The 22,075-nt window shown below is 32.5% G+C and overlaps 1 protein-coding gene across 5 annotated transcripts in view; it reads right to left on the bottom strand.

Annotated features, from left to right (window-relative positions):
- LOC143042538 (sodium- and chloride-dependent glycine transporter 1-like) overlaps positions 1-21,832 on the bottom strand; it is a 31,832-nt gene extending 10,000 nt beyond the window's left edge. Inside the window, exons 1-9 of one of the 5 annotated variants that reach the window (XM_076214910.1) lie at positions 19,402-19,525; positions 16,793-16,825; positions 9,490-9,610; positions 9,074-9,205; positions 8,414-8,638; positions 7,968-8,133; positions 6,006-6,144; positions 2,352-2,486; positions 152-255 (exon numbers count right to left, since the gene is read on the bottom strand). In XM_076214910.1, the coding sequence (XP_076071025.1) occupies positions 152-255; positions 2,352-2,486; positions 6,006-6,144; positions 7,968-8,133; positions 8,414-8,638; positions 9,074-9,205; positions 9,490-9,610; positions 16,793-16,825; positions 19,402-19,416 (1,070 nt within the window). In that variant the 5' untranslated portion in view covers positions 19,417-19,525. Of the gene's footprint in view, positions 1-151; positions 256-2,351; positions 2,487-6,005; positions 6,145-7,967; positions 8,134-8,413; positions 8,639-9,073; positions 9,206-9,489; positions 9,611-16,792; positions 16,826-19,401; positions 19,558-21,761 lie in introns of those variants that run through there. The other 4 variants (XM_076214914.1, XM_076214911.1, XM_076214912.1 and 1 more) reach the window with 4 other exon arrangements.
- Between the last annotated feature and the right edge of the window lie 243 nt (positions 21,833-22,075).

The raw sequence follows: 22,075 nt of genomic DNA on the forward strand, positions 1-22,075 counted from the left end.
TCAAGTTGATTGACTTCCAACTTCATTAAAAACTACCTTGACAAAATCATGACTTTAACCTGAAGCAGGACAGACGGACGGACGAACGGACGCACAATAAAACGCCTTTATGTGGGGAATAAAAATACTACAAAGAAGATTTTCTTATTACCTGACAGTGTTGTTTTTAAATCTGTTATAGCTTGACATTGTAAGAAGTCCACCCCATGCCGGGCCTAGAGAGTAAAAGATCTGTGTGGCAGCATCTCCCCATACCTGTAATAATGTGTGTTTTATGATCAAAATGATTTTAACTTGCTTATTGTTCATCTTGATAACGAATGGATCTTTTTTTATTCGAGAAATCAATATAATGTTATCAAAGTAAGTCAGAGCCTATAAGTTTATAGAAACACATACACACATATTAGCTTAGTAATGCGATCCTTTTGATACAATGTACCTGAACAGAATATTTTTATCCTCTTTACATTCAAAAATATTCGTGAAACTCTGTACAATAACAAAATGGATTAAGTACACGCGTGGGTACTTTCCAATTTCATATGATATTCAATGTTTATCTGTTATAAAACATTTTACAGTATTATGCATTTTAGTATGGACCAGAGCTCCAAAGCAAATTAAGTTTGAATATAAGTCTTATGAATAGGTTCATTTCATTTATTCAAACTGTCACTAAGCTCAATGAAAGTTTTCATTTTTTTTTGTTACATAATTATGTTTTACATATAGAGTGCACTGTGTTTTGTGTGGTTAATAAGTAAAATACCTGCATAATTCTCATTTAGCCATGACAAGGTGTCAGTATTCTGTGATATTACAGGATAGAAAAAAATACTATTTTGAATGGAAATTATTAAGTATTAAATGACTATGTTTGTCCTCCCCGTTAGTACCGGGTATATCATGAGGTGTCCTCCTCGAGGATATGACTAACCCATGTTGAAGTCAGCACTTCTATGTTGACACGACTCATCAGTGATATGTTCATAATCATAAATTAATTGTTTTACATAACTTTTAACTTTTCAATTTACTACGGATAGTTTACATTATCTGTCATAGGCAAAACATTTCGGAATTTTGGGTCCTTAATTCTCTTCAACGCGCGTCTGACTTCGTGAACAACATGTTAATTCTTGTAACTATAATGAGTTTATTTGCCTCTAGTATGTATGTTGTGTCACTGACGTATACCCCTTTTATTCAAATGAAACGACAAGTATAAACTGTTATTTGTATTGTAACATAAGACATCCTTTTGCACAAACAACTCATTTGTCAGGCGTTACCTTTGGTCCTTTAGTTTATGTCAGGCTTTACCTATGGGTCCTTTAGTTTATGTCAGGCTTTACCTTTTGGTCCTTGAGTTTATGTCAGGCGTTATCTTTGAGTTCTTTAGTTTATGTCCGGCTTTACCTTTGGGTCCTTATGTTTATGTTAGGCTTTACCTTTGGGTCATCAAGTTTATGTCAGGCGTTACCTTTGGGTCCTTAAGTTTATGTCATGCGTTACCTTTGGGTCTTTTAGTTTATGCCCGGCTTTACCTTTGGGTTCTTTAGTTTATGTAATGCGTTACCTTTGGGTCCTTTAGTTTATGTCAGGCTTTACCTTTTGGTCCTTTTGTTTATGTCCGGTGTTACCTTTGGGTCTTTTAGTTTATGTCCGGCTTTACCTTTGGGTCCTTTAGTTTATGTCATACGTTACCTTTGGGTCCTTTAGTTTATGTCAGGTGTTCCATTTTGGGTCCTTTAGTTTATGTCCGGCGTTACCTTTGGTTCTTTTAGTTTATGTCCGGCTTTACCTTTGGTTCTTTTAGTTTATGTCCGGCGTTACCTTTGGTTCTTTTAGTTTATGTCCGGCTTTACCTTTTGGTCCTTTAGTTTATGTCATACGTTACCTTTGGGTCCTTTAGTTTATGTCATACGTTACCTTTGGGTCCTTTAGTTTATGTCCGGCGTTACCTTTGGTTCTTTTAGTTTATGTCCGGCGTTACCTTTGGTTCTTTTAGTTTATGTCCGGCTTTACCTTTTGGTCCTTTAGTTTATGTCCGGCTTTACCTTTGGGTCTTTTAGTTTATGTCCGGCGTTACCTTTGGTTCTTTTAGTTTATGTCCGGCGTTACCTTTGGTTCTTTTAGTTTATGTCCGGCTTTATCTTTTGGTCCTTTAGTTTATGTCAGGGGTTACATTTGGGTCCTTTAGTTTATGTCCGGCGTTACCTTTGGGTCTTTTAGTTTATGTCCGGCTTTACCTTTGGGTTCTTTAGTTTATGTAATGTGTTACCTTTGGGTCCTTAAGTTTATGTCATGCGTTACCTTTGGGTCCTTAAGTTTATGTCATGCGTTACCTTTGGGTCCTTAAGTTTATCCCAATCCGCTGTCATATAAAATTCAACACCTTTCTCGTGTCCTTCAAGAGTAAGTCCTCTTATCAACAGTGCAATCAATATAAGATAGGGGAAGGTTGCCGTGAAATACACAACCTGAAAAATAAAAGTTATTATTGTTTATATTCAATAGTTTCTAGAATTCCTAAAAGATTCTAAAATTATTACAATTTGAGTGTTCTGGTATCCCCGTCAGTCTTGAAGTTAAATTCACAAACTATCCATTGGCAAGCACACTCTTTCCATCTCAAAACCTTTTGTAACGTTCATTTCGATTGGAAAAAGCTACAAATTTCAAGGCAACACATTTAAGATTGCTTGCCTGAAATAATGCGTGCAAGCTCAGGCGTTATTTGCATTATTTTGGAATGTATGATTGACTCGAGAGTTTGTCTATTCAATTGCAATGAAATTTAGTGTCAAATCGATTTAAGACCTAAATAAAATCGCCAATTGAAGCCTTCAAATCTCCAAATAGTCTTGTTATCTTCTTATTATTGTTATAATGTTTAAGTTTGAGAGGGATCTTATAAAACAGTTGACAACAAATTATAAATGAGAATTAAGTTTGTGGATACAAAGTATAGCAATTACCATGACAACGCTTGGGTAAGGTTAATCCCAAAATGATTCTAATAAAAACACGAAATCGACAATAGCATACCATAGTTAAGATTGTGAACAAAACTTAGTTTAAATAAGTTGTAAAAAGGAGTTTTGCCGATACAAAATAGGTTTTCTCAAATAAAGCAATAGCAAAGTCTATGCTTCGGTAAGAGATAGGGTATAGTGTAAATATTGTAAAAAATGTTTACGCAAAATTGTTCAATTATAGCAGATTATAGATGTTCACATGAAGCAAAACCATGACTTTGTCTAATTCCGCCGAATTTTAACGCATGTCCCAAGTCTGGAGCCTCTGGTCTGTGATAGTCTTGTATGATTTTTTTTCATATTAGTTTCATTTATATATTTCGGAGTTTAATATGACGTCAATCATCACTGAACTAGTACACATTTTTGTTTAGGGGTAAGACGAAGCACACCTCCGGTACGGGATTTTCTCGCTGTATTGTAGGGCCATTGGTGGCTGTTTTCTGCTCTTTGGTCGGGTTGTTGCCTCATTGACACATCCCTATTTCCATTCAAGTTTATTGTTTAAATGAATTTTTAGCGAAAACGATTTGGAGTATTCATTGAAGTCACCATTGTAAAATATATAGACTTAGTCATCAGTCTCAGAATTGCAAGAGGCCGTTGAGAAAGTTCTCGAGAATGTTTGATAGTCAAGGAAAAATGGTTGTATTACCTCGTCAGGATAAAATATGCAAGTTTTACTATATCAACATGGCTGAAGATGAAGTTCATTTCTTACTTACATGCCCTCTATATAATAATTTGAGAATCATAACTCAAGGAAATTGAATAAAGATAAAAAAAAATTGATATGGATAATGTCAAATGATGACATGCAATGTATATCGGAATTCAGTGATTATCTTAATTCTTTATTTGAAACAAGAAGGGCAAAATATCTGTGAAAAAAAATATCATGTACTTTAAATTGAATTATGCTTCAAAACTAGTAGAAATATAAAAAGATTTTAAAAATATAAAGTATAAAAAAAGAAGATGTGGTATGATTGCCTTTGAGACAACTCTCCACAAAAGACCAACATGACAAATAAATTAACAACTATAGGTCACCTTCAACAATGAGCAAAGCCCATACCGCATAGTCAGCTATATAAGTTCATATTTCTCGTAAAGTCCTTTTATTCACTACTTTTTATATTTATAATTATCTTCATGGTGTGCTGATATCAGAGACATATATATGTGTATATATATGTCTCTGCTGATATTCAGAGTAATTATTTATATACATATGGTATTACAGTTATCAATATCTCATGTCTAATAGGAGTTATCCTCCTTTGTATACTGAATGAACTGACAATTATTATGAATTGTCTGTTATGTGTGTACCATAAATATGTTGCCTGTTTATGTAACTCGATTGATATGCTTGTAATGAGCCCTATGATTAGAAAGACATTATATTTATAGTATGAGCCCTAGGAAGACATCCTATATATAGTTATTAAACCACATGCCGATCTGTATTATCTGTCATCTATAATGTAAATTAAATTGTTAGGTGTCATTCTTATAACTCATTAGAAATTCCCAGCTACTACTGTTTAGACTGTGACGTCTCATTGTAAATTCCCAACATATCACTTTTTTCAAAATGATTCAATGACATCCATTACATATATACTTGCTTGAACCTTTGGTAATAGAAACACGCAAAATGTTTAATAAAAAGGTTTTTACATTAATAATTTTAAAATACAACAGTTAAACAATTGCAACACATTTCCATTTTCAAGTCATCTAACTAATTTTTATTATGAAAAAGACCACTTTCCATGGATTTCAACAATATTGCAACTGCATTTGATCATTTAATATAAGCAACACGACGGGTGCCACATGTGGAGCAGGATCTGCTTACCCTTCCGGAGCACCTGAGATCACCCCTAGTTTTTGGTGGGGTTCGTGTTGTTTATTCTTTAGTTTTCTATGTTGTGTCATGTATACTATTGTTTTTCTGTTTGTCTTTTTCATTTTTAGCCATGGCGTTGTCAGTTTGTTTTAGATTTATGAGTTTGACTGTCCCTTTGGTATCTTTCGTCCCTCTTTTAATAATTATTTTGACACTTCTATTGCTAAATCGATAAATGATACGATCATATTGTGATAAAACACACAGCCTAGTGATTGTTAATGAAATTCTCACCCTAGCGACTGTTTATATAACACTCAGCCTAGTGAATGTTGATAAAGCACACAGCCTAGTGATTGTTGAGGAAACTCTCACCCTAGCGACTGTTGATATAAAACTCAGCCTAGTGAATGTTGATATAAAACTCAGCCTAGTGAATGTTGATATAAAACTCAGCCTAGTGAATGTTGATAAAGCACACAGCCGAGTGATTGTTAATGAAACGCTCACCCTAGAGACTGTTTATATAACACTCAGCCAAGTGACTGTTGATAAAACACATAGCCTAATGATTGTTGAGGAAACTCTCACCCTAGCGTCTGTTTATATAACACTCAGCCTAGTGACTGTTGATAAAACACACAGCCTAATGATTGTTGAGGAAACTCTCACCCTAGCGACTGTTTATATCACACTCAGCCTAGTGACTGTTGATAAAACACACAGCCTAGTGATTGTTGATGAAACTCTCACCCTAGCGACTGTTTATATAGCACTCAGCCTAGTGACTTCATAAAAAAAGCCTAGTGATTGCTTATGAAACTCTCGCCGTAATGACTGTTTATATGTACTTAATATCGTAATGACATTGTTGATATAGCATGCATTATCGTTTGAGTATCAACATACATAAAGGAATGCATACTTATAGATAAAAGTTTACAAATTCTGACTAAATATAGCGATATTTTTTTTGTCTAATGACAGCTTACAATTGGCAATCATAACCGTACTGGAAGTAAAACATTTTTTACTTGTTTACATTTTCATGGATAATTAAAGTTAACAGACATATTTAAATAACTATATTTCGTAGCGTTTACCTTGCCAGATGATTTAACTCCTTTCATGAGACAGAAGAAAATTATAATCCATGCTAAAAATAAACAGATAGTCAGCTTAAGACTGAGACCGCCAATCGCATCAAAACCATCAGATTCGTGGAGACGTAAAACAAATCGTCTGTGGAAAGAAAAATAGCAGCTATTAAAACATTCATTTGAAGTTTCTTTAATGCTTACACAAAGATGTCGTTTAATGAAATTGGATACCCTGCATTTATCATGCTTTTCAATAACATGATTGAATCACTGAAAGACCCCCCGCTCCCTTAAATCATTTAAACTAATCGCTGAAAGACCACCCTCTCCCTTAAATCATTTAAACTAAACGCTGAAAGACCACCCTCTCCCTTATATCATTTAAACTAATCGCTGAAAGACCACCCTCTCCCTTAAATAATTTAAACTAATCGCTGAAAGACCACCCTCTCCCTAAAGACCCGGCCCCCTCTCCCTAAAGACCCCCTCTCCCTAAAGACCTCCTCTCCCTAAAGACCAGAGAGACCCCTCTCCCTAAAGACCACCCTCTCCCTAAAGACCTCCTCTCCCTAAAGACCACCCTCTCCCTTAAGACCCCCTCTCCCTAAAGACCACCCTCTCCCTAAAGACCACCCTCTCCCTTAAGACCCCCTCTCCCTACAGACCACCCTCTCCCTAAAGACCACCCTCTCTCTCCCTAAAGACCACCCTCTCTCTCCCTAAAGACCACCCTCTCTCCCTAAAGACCACCCTCTCCCTAAAGACCTCCTCTCCCTAAAGACCAGAGAGACCCCTCTCCCTAAAGACCACCCTCTCCCTAAAGACCAGAGAGACCCCCTCTCCCTAAAGACCACTCTCTCCCTAAAGACCACCCTCTCCCTAAAGACCACCCTCTCCCTTAAGACCTCCTCTCCCTAAAGACCGCTCTCTCCCTAAAGACCACCCTCTCCCTAAAGACCACTCTCTCCCTAAAGACCACTCTCTCCCTAAAGACCACCCTCTCCCTAAAGACCACCCTCTCCCTTAAGACCACCCTCTCCCTTAAATCATTTAACTTATCGTTCTGCATTGACAACACTATTTTTGGTGTGAATTAAATACATTTTGTACATCCATTCGGGATAACGCTCTCGAGGTGTATACAATACATAGTAACCGTAAAAATTCAAACTTGTAATATGAAATAAGATGTAGAAAGAACATAGTTTTGAATCTTAATCAACATATAACAAGAAATGTTAACTTTACATTGCAAAACCTTTATATGTGCAAAATATATACTCTTCACTCAAAATAAAACAAAACTCTATCTAATTTATTTCTCATTTTTGTTTTTTTTTATTTTATATATTCAAATAAAAGGGGTCTTATGTGTGACAGATATGTCATTTTTCCTACTCAGTAAAATTATACCAACCATGCAAACGATTTAAATGTACAACTTGTAATTATTAGGCTTTGATATAATCAATAAGAACAGGGTGTTGTTCGTTACGGCGTTGAAAGTTAAATTTAATAGCTTCTTTTTAAGTGATGTGTAAATATTTAAACATACTTTACTTAACTTTGACATATAAAACGTGAGTCTAGAAGTATTTTGATGTTTAGGATGTCTATATTTGTTTTGACGCTTTAAAAGGGTTTTGTGTATTGTCCCCTTAAGGCGCTAAGCACCGGGCTAAGCATACAACATGATGGTCACAATGTATTCCAGAAAACACGTTGTCAGGCGATTAATAATATCTGTTAAATATTTCTATAATTTATTCCAAGAAAAGCCAGTAGAACGTTTTTTTTTTTAGAATCAGCAATAATAATGTCAGTTAACTCTCATAAAGTTGTATATTTTCCTTGTTCGCAACCTTACGTTTCTGAGTATGAAGTTATTAAAGGACTAGAACTCATTTATTCTAAATAGTTAAGTATAGCTGTGGACTTCTGCTTGAATGAATTAATTGTACTCACGTCCAATACTCATCACTAGGCACCTTGAGGTCTAAATCACATGATGACGTGTTATGAACCAGGAGATTACTAGGTATGTCCATTATTGTTGCATATGCTGGAATGGCACCTGCTGCATCGGAGATGTTTGGTAACAGTTTTTCCAAACACATTGTGTCCTTTAATCCTATAAAAAATACAAAGCTTTTATAATGTAATGTAATCTTATACAACTTAAAATAACAAACAAAAAAATATTACCAATACAAATTATTGACGACGCACCGCAGTCACTCGTCTCAGAATCCCCCCTCCTTATATACCTTTATATAACACCACCTTGAGTGCCTGTGCGACGCACTCATTTGTTAGTTAGTAAAATAGGTTCCTGGTTGATATATTAAGAATTGATTCAATTATTTAGTGAAACTGGATGAACAGACTGTTTGTAAATTTATATAACTTACTGAAAGCTTCTTTTTTAATTTCTGAATCATTTGTCATAGAAGCAAAGTTTGGATAAGCCTCTTGTCGACAAAGATTAGTTGCCCATTCAGGATCGCATTCTGCCCATGGTAACTTTGTATCCAAGTTGACGAAAGACACCATCATGTAGTATATAGCGTACATAATAATGACATTATAGTATGCTGAAACCATGGCACTAATCATAACCATGGCCCATCCAACACCTAAAAACACAAACAAATTATGCAACACAGCCAAATAAACATCTCATAAATACATAAACCAATCATAGAAAATCAAATGTATCTAATTATCTAAGATGTATACCTAAGAATAAATACAAATTAAGCGTTTTTAAAAAGAGTTTCTATAGTATCTTGAAAAGCACAGTAGTAAGAGAGACGAACAAATAAAAGAACAAAACTGTACAACGTCTGTTATCTCTAGTTATATTCACAAGAACCAAACCAAAGCATGTACGTGTATACATGTAATAATTACATTAACCAAGTCAGTTAAGGTCGATTTGAGGTAACTGTTGTTCTTTGTTAGGTTGGTATACACATGTTTTATAGTAAAAAACAAATAAATATATTACTTATGTTTAAAAAAGTGAACAATTCAGTAAACGGTGGTTACTTTAATAGCGTAGAACTTACCCATGAACATTGGATTTGCAGCCCAAACTGTAATTGGTCCTTGAGAAGCAAACTGCCCAAATGACAATTCAAAGAAAAACAAAGGAATTCCAGCGATAAACAACATAATAGCATATGGAATAAGAAATGCACCTGCAATACAGTAAATACAATCATGCTGCATATTAAATATACAACATACTTATACATTGGTCTTTCAAGTTTGAAAAATAATGAAAATATAATGATTTATAAATAATCAACATTAGTACTTATTTAATTTAGGTACCTTCATCTGAGTGTTTTAATATTCTTGATAATACGGATACATGCTTCTCGTTTAAAGACAACTTGCAGTCATTTGAAAATTATTTTTAACTATTATTATAGTACTGTTAATATCTCCATTTTTTTTAATTTTCTATTGTTGTACTCACCGCCTCCATTTCTGAAACAGAGATATGGAAATCTCCAGACATTGCCCAGTCCTACAGCATAGCCTATACATGACAGTATAAAATCTAGTCGCCCAGTCCAATTACCACGTTCAATTATCTCCTACACAAACATTAATGCAAAAAGATATAATACATATATATATATATATAAACCATTCCAATAAACATTAACTTTTAGAAAATACCAGCTGTAAGACTCTCTACGGTAAGTATTATTGGGTTAAAACTATATATGCGAAGCGTGCGCTGTTGTAAATTGCATTAGTTGCAAGTCATATAAAAAAATTTACCAAACAGATATTTTTGCAACAATTCCAATGAACGAATTTTCATTGATATATTAAGTGTTTTTTAATTTTATTTCTATATTCAGAAAAAAAAAACATAAATTATCATTATCATTAAAACCACAAAGTGTGTCTTTATATATGTGTATGTCATTGTTATCTTTAACATGTGTCATATAATATTAGAACAACAAAGAACCTGAATATTTTATATTTTTAATCATCTATTTTATAAAAAAATAAAATCGGAAGAAGTAAGACTTTCTTAAAAGCGGGGCGAACGAAACCAGAGGGACATTCAAACTCATAGATGAAAAAATCAATTGACGCCATGGCTAAAAATGTAAATTAGACAAACAGAAAAACGACATGGCACAACATAGGGTAAGCAGATCCTGCTCAATATGTGGCACCAGTCGTGTTGCTCTTGTTATTACAAACCCGGTAAATAGTAAAATTCGGTGGGTTACATTTGTGGAAAGGAAACTGGATTGTAATTACGACATAAGGAACATATCCGACATCATCTGTGAAACGGATATTCCGTAACGGTCACCCAACTACGTGGTGGCTTCTGTAAAATTTACGAAGGGATGATTTCAAATTCAACATTTAAAACTCTTGATTTACTAGACAATAGACAATACTTTATTAATAAACCTCAGACACATAGGTGTACAAGAGGACATCATATATACACGTATACACATGTTTATACTCAATACATTCACACTAAACATAATGCTACATACATGGTAAAATATGGCAAAATGTCAATTTACAAACTACCATAACATTCAACTCAAAACAGACTAACATAAATCACAAGTATCGTGTAAGAATTTTTAAAAATATTGCTAAGTTTTTGTAAAGTTCTTAGACTACATGACAAAATGTTAAAAGCTGTTTCAATTCGTACTCCGTTGGATTTGCAGTATAATATTGTGGTATATATCTAGTTCTAAGCAGTTTTATTTCTTGTTTTTGACATTTAAAAAGATAATGAAATTCATCTCTTATTCCATTTCCACAGAGATGACAAATTCGTGCATTTTTTTGGAATTCCGGACCATCTTCACGTTTCTACAGGAATTTTTAAATTTGAACATCTGAGTTTTGCCATATAAATCCTGTCACACAGCTTCAACTTTATCAAATAGGTTTCCAAACGAAATTCATCTTTATAAAATGAATAAAATGCACCTCTTGAAGAGTTGTTCATTTGTGAAAACCAATGTTGGGTGAATTGGTCATTCAGTTTTTGTGAAATTATGTTCTTTAATCCCAGTTTATCCAATGGAAGTTGATTTTGCCAAATAAAACTAATTCCATTTTCGTCAAATATGGATTTAACGTACGTAATCCATTTAAATTTTGTGGGGTTTTGAAAATGTAATTTGAGCATTAATTTATACACAATGGAAGATAACTTGTTATTTTCCGATAATAAGTTATTCCAAAACAACACCATTCTACGTTTAACAATGGTTTCCAAAGGGAATCTTCCGAGTTCCCCATACACCATATGATTTGGTGTACTGCTTCTTAATTTCAAAATGTTTTTGCAAAATTGAAGGTGTATTTTTTTCAATGCTTTCTTTATTTTCAAATCCCCATACCTCTGAAGCATATAATCAAACAGGACTAACCAATAAGTGAAACAGTTTTAGCTGCAAATCGACGGGAATACATATATTTTCTATTTTTCGGTATAGAGCATACAAAGACTTCTGTCCCTGATTAAGAAGTTTTTTTCGTGCAGTACAAAAGCTACCGTTGTAATTGAAAAGTACACCAAGGTAGCAGTAGGAATCAACTATTTCAATTTTTTCACCATATATCATAAAATTATGATTTCTTTTTACATAGAAATGGAAAGTTCGCAATGGGGAATCTGAAATTACTTTTTTGTTGTAAAGACCGACTCTCAATGTCAATTTATAGATGTTAGTCAAGATATGAAGCAGACTTAACTGTGGCTGTTGTATCGTTTATCTCTAGTTCTTAAATTAGTTTTGATACCAAAACTCAGAACTGAATTAATAAAAAAAATCGGCAAGGCAATAACAACAAAGGGAAGGATGTCTTCCAAGAATATACGAGTAAATCAGAGAAAGTACATGTAGTTGTTTACCAATTTTCAAATCTAACAAAACCTTTTTTCAAAAGAAGGCTAAAAAAACTTAAATTGTACGACGTAGCCGGGAACCACGTAAAACCGAATTCCGATGCTGACTTACTAAAACACGGATTAACTTCGAGTACACCATTTAGAATAATTTGCTTAAATTTAAACCACCCGTTAAATGAAGCAGGTTTCGTTTGGTTATAACTAAGATGTACAATTTAAAGCTTAAGATAGTGTCCGCCAATTATGGTATTGACCCTAATTGTATAAAACTAGTTTCTCCTAAAAGTAAAGATCAGTTTTCAGTGAAATTCATTTATATACATATAAGTATATAAGTACATGTATATGGTATATTTGTTTGTTTATTAAAACACGCATTTATTTTAACGACATTCATCGCAACGAGTTGATACCATTAGTTAATTAAAATCTACAAGTTTGTGGCATTTGTTTTTTCTTCATTTTATGATTTATTTACCCGGAACTTATGCATTGAACACCATTTTAACTTTTCGTGACGTCAAACGGATAGAAGAAAAGCGAACACCCGACATGATTAAAAGATTGTATTCGTAAGGTATAATGCTCTGAAATTTGGTCGGTTGACCAAACCCCACAGATGAACAAAATGTAATGGCTATTTATCAATCGTACCAAAATTTGATGAAAAGTGTAACGATAATCACGAAATAAGCAATAGTTGATTGATTATCAATTATACAAAAAAAAAAGAACTCTTGGTTAAAGTTCAATATCGTAGCAGCTGTACGTAGCTGCTATCAATATCTATGTAGCAGCTAGTCTATAACTACACGTTCAATAGTCAAAATCTACGTAGCACTACGTAGCAGCTACGATATTGAACGCAGCCCAGTTAAAGTGGAATTGTTTAATAAAATGTTGCTTCTTTTATAACACAGTCACACGAACTATAAATAGAAAGCGGATATACTTACATTGTGTTCTTTATATTCTAATGGTTATTGATCTATAAATCGTATAAACTATATAAATATGTGACAAAGTCCAAATTATGCCAATAAAGATTCAGAATTGACTGGTTATTTGTATGGATATCAAGTTTTGAATTATTCAGGAAAAGTTTACTGTGAAAATACCTTTATTTTGTTGATTTTTGTCTTTGAAAGATTTGTTTAAAATTTGATTAATTCTTATTTTTTATGGATTCAATTTATCAGGAGAAAACATCTCCTCGGTAGATAAATTTCAAGAATTAAAAAACCAGCAAAATTTGAACTTCACGCATGGTGATATTATCAACGTAAGTAGAACTAAATATCTCCAAAGTATATACACTTGATGTACTAGTAATATGCACTAACATTTTAAAATATTAAAAGCTATTCAATAAAGCATTTCATAAGTAAACACATTTCAAACATAGAAAGATATATTAATAACCTGTCAAGCGGTACGTGAAATCAGAGCGATAGATTACAAATGTATATGTCTCTGGTGCAATATACTCGAATCTTAAACCATGAGATTTCTATTTTATTCCTATATAACTGACAAATATGATAAGCTGACAAAAAGTCAGAGGAAATAAAAGTCACAAATATTGCTTTAAAAATGGTTTGAAAAAGTTACTGGAACAATTATTCTTTATTAAATACATTAATTTTACAGCTGAGAAAAATACATTAATTTTACAGCTGAGAAAATTGTTATGAGCCTTGATAAATGAAAAATTATTGAATTTTAACCATGCAAAGGGTATATTTCTTGGCACCATAAACATGATAAAGCCAATCAAGTACCGAGCCCATTTGTTTTATAAATTAGTGAAAAAAATAAAACTAAGAAGACATTTTGTTGACAAAGTTGCCGCTTTTATAAATAAGTATATAATAGTTCTATAAAAAATACATTTTGTGAATTTTAGTCCCGTGTCGTTTTGACCGCGACTTTTCTTACAACATTATGAAAATATATTGGTTTCAGAAATTATTTTCTCGATAAATGAAAATAAAGGAAAACTTTTCAAACTTACGTTCTATTGGGCTTTATATATCTATAATTATTATCATTTATCGTATTATGCTCAACCATCATCATGAAATTAAAATGTTGAATTTCTCAAATCCTAAAAAAAAGTAAGAAGGAAAAAAAAACCGACAGAAACATATTGTTGGTGTTTAGGCTACTTAAATTTCAATTGGAAATATCCTACCAATCAGTGTTTATTTGTGGAGGCAACCAAAGTACCAGGAAAGTGTAGCAATCGACCTTCGATTGAAAGCATCAAGCACTATAGTCCAACACATGTACAAATAACGCGACCAACACATTAATGTCGTTTTAAAATATAGGACCTCCTAACAGTATCGCTATTTTGGCACACGATTTAGAAATCGAATGTTAAATAAAAGTTACAATGTAAATGCGGTTTTAATATCAAGCGGTACCGCTGCAATCGTTTATGAGGGTCGTTTATATATAAACTTTATGTTTTGGGTGAAAAGGAAATGAAAGCTCTTGTCTCGAGGGCGCACTACGTTTGCGCGCATTTGGGGATTAAAATGTTTTACGTTTGCGCGCAGCTTTTGATTACATTTGCGCGCATTCATTTTACAGGTAAATTCAGGTAAAAATTTAAATTAAATTACAATTGACTATATATATTTTTCATGTTCATAATAAACATGACTATCAATTATTAATTTTGAAAATATTTCTTAATTCAAATTATAATTTGTTCATATAAAATTATAAAACAAATTTTAAAGTGAGCATTATAAACTCCGTAGTATAGCTTAAGACACACATGTAACTTCATTGCGAATGTTTCAGAATAAAAAGTGTTTCAATGAAAAGTGATCGTTTTTAAAATTAGTAAATAATTTAAGTTATTTTTTTAAAGTTACACCAAGGCACAAACATGGAGTTTCGGCACGTAACAACATGTGAAGTAATGAATTTATCAATTATACCTTTACCTTTTTTAAGATTAGCTATGTTTAAGCATTTTAACAATTTTATCTGTATAGATTTCTAGGATTTAGTGCTTGTGCAAAATAAAACGGAATTATCTTGCTCGAAATCCCACTTCCACCTCATCGTTGGTGAGCAGGGTAAATAATTGAACAAATTATAAATAAATAAGTATTATTACCTGTATTTTACCTGGGTTTACCTGTCAAAAAAATGCGCGCAATTGTAATCAAAAGCTGCGCACAAACGTAATGATTTTTGCGCGCAAATGTAGTGGTAATGCGCGCAAACGTAATGCACCGTGTCTCGCAGCCTTCAACTGTCACACAAAAGAAAAGAAAATTGTGTATTGTGACGACAGGTATTAACAATACTTCATAGGCATTTACGATACCTGTTAGACATTAACAAGGTCAACGTATCATTAAATCATGAACTTAACCTATTCACTATATACCGTTATGTCATCTAGTTTCAAATTTAAAGATATTCCCAAAGTCATTAAATTTTAGTTTTATAATACATTCAATACAACAATGTATATACCTCAAAAGAATTGAAAAGAATGCATTGTGTAGCGAGTTTAATTTAATCCGAACCAGCCAGTTACAACTTCACCAGTCAAATTTGAACTTGATTTGACTGACATTAAAGAAATATTTTCACAATATAAAACTTTTAAAAACTTGTTCATTAAATTGATATAAGACTGAAATACCATTAGGCCAGAATACACTTACTTATGAAATAAAACTTTTATACATTCAGAAAACACAGGAGTACATTTCTTTGATGTGCATCGAATTGAAACGAATAATTATGAAGTAAAGGAGAAAAATGTAGTAAATAAATCATCTCATAACTTGTTAATATAAGCATATATTTTCCTAGTGTTAAGATTATTTTTTACATACACAATACGTGCGAAAAATAATGCACTTATTCATCATAGTTTATGTCATAGTTTTCAAAATTACTCTTCTTCGTTACGAAATAGCCCCCTTCATGACGTTTATTAATAACACCCGAGACTTTGGCATGCTTGGTTCAATATTTGAAAACACAAAGAACGAATAAATTGAAGATTTCCTTGTATAACATCCAGTGTCAAATAGTTCATGCCATTTAAGAACAATAACAAATCAAACATCAAAACAACTTGAAAGTTTCTGCAGAAGGGCGAAAACTTTAGACAGCCACTGCAAAAAGGTGGTATGTCTAGTGGTATAACTTTCGGTCACTTTAAAGAGCTTATGAAATCAATTCTTTTATAATTATACATAAACACTTTCCTTAAACAGGGCATTGGAATCCTATTTTTATTCCGATCAGACGCGGATTACGAAGAATAATAATGTGATAAGTACTTTGATTTGATTCGGATGATCACAAATCCCATTCCATTAATCAGGATGACGATTAAGTAATATTTGATAGGAAATCCGAATCAACGTAATTTCAGTGACTTTAAAACTTTGTTGTGTCGAATGTGATCGTAAATAATTAGCTCTTACAAGTTATTTATATTAGTTCGTTTTTTCTTTAACTGTTACATTTTTAATGTACAATGTTTACATTTCATAAATCTTATTAGTTACCAGTGTCATTTTACCAGCAGACACAGTGGATGACTTGACTCCGCCGTAGGCTTGAATATAGTTATGTAGCAACATTTGATTTAGTAAACAGTTGCAACAGTTACTGTATGTTGAATTACAACTCGAAATGGGTGCGTCTGAAAGATTGGATACCCCCGCGACGATTGATATTTATTCAATTCTGTAGGGAAATGTGTATTGCTACTTAACAACTCAAGCTTTGCTAAATCTATTAAACATATAGTGAAAAGATCATCATGTTAATATACAAAAATAAATAGCATTAAAAAGTCTGCTGGTGCAATTCTCACCTGGTCGTTGTAGACATCCGCTTTTTCAGCTTCCTATTTTTTGTGTATAAAAAACAAACCTATATCACAATGACTAAACGAAAGCTGGCAGATTTTGAGGGGAACATTAAATATATTTGCTTTATGGCTTTGACGATTGACAGAAATCAGCATTGGGGAAAATTATAAATTTTATCTGGATATCGTTCGTGTGAAAATGGTGAAATAAATCTGTTTTATGGCATATGAAAATCACATACTTTTCTGATAGCATTAATCCGTCATCAATGTATGATTAGCTATGTTTTCGTTACAATACATATTATCACATTAGTGGTATGAAAACAGATGAGAATAAATTGATACATTTGTACATACATATATTTACAACGAATGCAAATTAAAATTTAAATACTTTTTTTGTGAACGATTTCAGCTACAATGTATATAAGGCATTTACAAGTTTCATATTTAAAGTATATAAATATTTAAGTATCCCATGCCTATGATTTGGTGATATCATTATACAGGAATAAATTTTTCTTGCCTGTTATAGTGTTTGAAGGGCTAGTAACTAAATACTAGTATTTGTTTTTATCTGGTGTCAAATTTGTAATTTTTTAATTTTGTAAGAGATAGAACTAAGTTGTCATCAAACTTCACATTTTGTTCACAACTTTCGTTCACAATTTTCCTGATCAAGGCTGATCTAGAAATGCAAATCAAATGAAGCAAAAAGTAGTTCGTGTACTCAGTAGTTTCAGTAACCAGATTAAGAATATAGTAACCATCACTCTCAACAGTTTTTCATTTAGCGACGGATCCGGTTTTGAAATCTAGATTCAATAGCAAATATTTAATTACTGCAACAATTCGTGGAATCGAAATGTGAAATTCAATTTTTTAATTTAATGCAGATTTTGGTTAGCTGCTTATCGAATCTTTTTTAATAGATAGCAACACTGAGCTCAGTTTAAAACTTGTGTGTGCAAATATGAATTTAATGGCTGTATAATTTTGTTCACACATACTAGGTATGTATACCTTATAAGCTATTAATAAGGCGTTCGTAGATTTGTGTATTCTGTAAATAATCAATGAATACAGATTAAGTTTTGAACTTGTTTGTTCTTTTCCGGTTCACGAATTTTCGGTATCCCTCGGGCGTATTCTTGCCGACATGATTTTGAGGCGTTAGATGAAAAACAAACATATTTTATGATTTTGGTTTGTTTAGCCATCATTTCGTTTATATATGTAATTTTACTTCGACTCCTTCCAAAGTAAATCAGAGCCTATAAGTTTATAGAAACACATACACACATATTAGCTTAGTAATGCGATCCTTTTGATACAATGTACCTGAACAGAATATTTTTATCTTCTTTACATTCAAAAATATTCGTGAAACTCTGTACAATAACGAAAAGGATAAAGTACACGCGTGGGTACTTTCCAATTTCATATGATATTCAATGTTATAAAACATTTTACAGTATTATGCATTTTAGTATGGACCAGAGCGCAAAAGCAAATTATGTTTGAATATAAGTCTTAATATGAATAGGTTCATTTCATTTATTCAAACTGTCACTAAGCTTAATGAAAGTTTTCATTTTTTTTATTACGTAATTATGTTTTCCATATCAAAGTGCACTGTGTTCTATGTGGTTAATAAGTTAAATACCTGCATAGTTCTCATTTATCCATGACTCAAAGTGTCAGTATTCCGCGATATTGAAGGATAGAGAAAAATACTTTTTTGAATGGAAATTATTTTTAAATTTACAAACGACAAACTTTTTTATTTTTATTCTATGTCTTTTATTTATAAAAATTTTCCATAAAGCAGAGCAAACCTATGAAACTTGAGGATATACGGTGTAGCTACCAAGAGGTCAAATACCCTAAAAAATTTCCTTAAGAAATAAAGTAAGCGACTGTTTTCGTTTGACCTTAAATAGATGAATACAGATCCATTTTGCATTTCCTCTTACAATAATAAACCAGTTGTTAGAAGTTCATACCTAACATACATGTACATGAGCTCGTGTTTGTTCTTTGGCAGAAACGAGACGATTAATCAATTGTTAAAGGGAAACAATAATGATGTATCACATTACACTCGAGCCACTCTGTTCTGCTCTACAAAATCTGCCCGGGGAGTGGAAATTTTGGTAATCATTGTGCAGCAAAAGTCGCAATCAAACAGTTTTAATCAACGTTTGCATATATCTTACTAGAAACATATAAAATGCGTGCCTGTTGATGAACCAAATAAGTTTATATCCATGATAGATTACATTGTAACTGTAACAGATTACTCTTACACCAAAATGATTTTTAAATTTAAATTCAAACCGGTTTTTTTTTCTATTGACCTTAAATTTTCTATTGAAAAAAAATCATTCTATTTTTATCTATAATTATAACTTCTTGTATTTTAAAATAACTTTTAATCTTGTAGGAATTTTGTTTGTTTTATCTTTTTCATAAAACAAACTTTATTGCAATTTAACTTTTTTTTATATTATAATTAATTACAATTGTTTTTACATAAATTTGATATAATATGTAGTATGTCAGTACTAAACTGATAGAATTACGACAATAAACTTTGTATGACTTACCGCTTCCTTCCCCATGATTTTTCTTTACCAAAAATCCGTTATTCTTTATTGTTTCACTCAAATTTTGTCACTCATAACAAGTTTTAATTTTCATGTGTAGAGTTGTCACGTGATTGGATAAGGTTCAATGATTTGACGGAAAGTTTTCATCTTTTGTACCTGGTTTTACAGGTCCAAAAACAAGGTGACAACATAATAAAGATATATGTATTGGCTTATAAAGAGATGACGTTTATTTAAAAGGAGCGTACAGGATAGAAACACCAAAAGTTATATACTTTAACAAAGACATGTTTTTATCGTTTGTTTTCTATATTTATGACATTTATCTGTCAAATTTATTGAGCAATAATTTTAATAGTTTTGTGTATTCAGTTGAAGGCGTAATTTAAAAACTTCTGGCAAATGTCGCACATACTATTCAAGTTATTAACTAACCACATTGATATAATGAATGTATATGAAATACAATTCTGGAAAAAAGACCCTTTTCACAAAATATTCAGAAATAATCAGAAAGTTATAAATGTGAATAAAAGGCGATGCAATTTGAAACACTGTCAGTGAAATAAACTTTGACAGGAACAGCCATTAACAACAACTGTTTAAATATCAAGGCAATCTATATCATATTAATTGGTGTAGCCCTTCAACACATTAATCGATTGACGTAGCCCTACAACACAGTAATCAATTGGTGTGTAGCCCTTCAACACATTAATCGATTGGTGTAGCCCTTCAACACATTACTCGATTGATTGTTGTTTGATTTACGTCCAGTGGCAAATATATCACGCATGTCCAGAACAAGAATAAAGAGCGGGAAATATGGACTGCTGCATGTACTTGAGAATTAGGATATGTTTGTTGGATAGGAACATAAAGTTTGCAGACCCCTCAGATGATTATTTCAAAGGTTTTCTAACGTGCAGGTACGTGGCACTCTCTCTTCACGAGTTATCGGACGTGGTATTCAGTGGCGGATGCAGTATTTTTCATAAGAGGGGACCCACTGACTGCCTAAGAGGGGACCGCTCCAGTCATGTTTCAGTGATTCCCTATATAATCAACCAAAATTTCCCACAAAAGGGAGGACCGGGCCCACTGAAAACCCCTCTTAATCCGCCTCTGGTATTACTCAGGTTGGTTAGAAACCCTTAAATGAGAGGTAACCTCTCAATGTAATGACTATCCCTTTTATGAGGGGTACATTTCAAGTGATAATTTTTGTTTGTTGTAAAAAAACACTTTTTAGTACAAATGAGCAAAATGTTATGTTTATATTATTTGAAGGAACTTTCCCCAAAGAACCATACATCTATCTGGTATTATATGGTCAAAACATGTCCACGAATTTTGTAATATTCATGGACTTACATTTTTATATCGACTTTGTTATTAAAAATAATTTGATCTCTCTTTTCGAAAAGATGGTCCAAATATAATGAATTTCCCCCCATTGAAGATATCTAAGTTTTTCTTTTTACATCGCGATGACCTTGAGGTGTTTTCATGATCATAGCTAAAAAAATGTAATTATAAGTATTGAATGCTTCTTTTTGTAACTTCATAGGGTTGTAAAAGCGTTGACCGTGCGCACATTTTTAGAATGAAGCGCTTCTTATATAATGGTATACAAATGGATGGAAATCATATATACATGTAACTGTTATTTTAATATAATATATAACAATAAATCAGTGTATACTGATTTGTATCACTACAACATAACAGTTATTACGATGAAGATGAATTTCCTGTCATTTATTCGTCATCCACACACAAACTTGTTTCAGAAAAAAATAATTTTCTGTACATTAATCTCAGTTTCAGGTAAAGAGATATGTGAATTTTTTTCTGAGACAAGTGCTTTTGACCATAGACAAGAACTTGTGTTCATCCGATGTTCAGTACTTCAGTACTTTGATTTCTTTTCTACAACAGTAAAATGACCCCTTGTCTAAGGGATATCCCTCATTTTGGGGGTTGTTCCCAACCTGTTTCTGTCGGTCGGAAGAAGACCAAGGGATAATCCGTATTTCTAGACACCAGTCAATCATTTTATCTTTATTTAGTGTTTCGGTCATTTTTTACGGAATCCCAAATGGTTATATTCATTATTCCCTAAAATAAAATGCGTTATGTTCTCATTTGATCCTCAAACGAACATAAAGTATTTGATCCACAACATTTAGGCTAGTAAATAAATAAAAACACCATATCATTATGGGATAAGCTCGCCAGTTAAAAAGAGATAAGACATCTTCACTGGCCTCTGCCATGTTGAAATATCTACAAAGACAAAACAGAAACAGTCAGTATACAAAAAAAAAAACAAAAAAAAAACGAAAAGTACATACATTCTCCTTATTCCTAACTATTGGTGGGAGGGTGGTTTAGCTGCACTGAAAACTAAGCTGCAAATGATTGTATATTGTAGTATGATAAACAAAGATCACTTTTCCCGCTTTTGAAATGCATGCAACATAAGTTGAAACTTTAAACTCAAAATTTAGCATACATATTAAGTTAAAGGTCCAATTCGGACCAATGGTCAATGTTTATTAAAGTAAATAAACAATTACACGTGAATATACACGTGGATAAGCAACATAACCACGTGTTTTAGATATCAGGAATAAATACATACGGTAAATTTCAACTGCATTTTAAT

Source organism: Mytilus galloprovincialis, chromosome 8 (genome assembly GCF_965363235.1).
Source record: "Mytilus galloprovincialis chromosome 8, xbMytGall1.hap1.1, whole genome shotgun sequence".
NCBI lineage: Eukaryota > Metazoa > Mollusca > Bivalvia > Mytilida > Mytilidae > Mytilus > Mytilus galloprovincialis.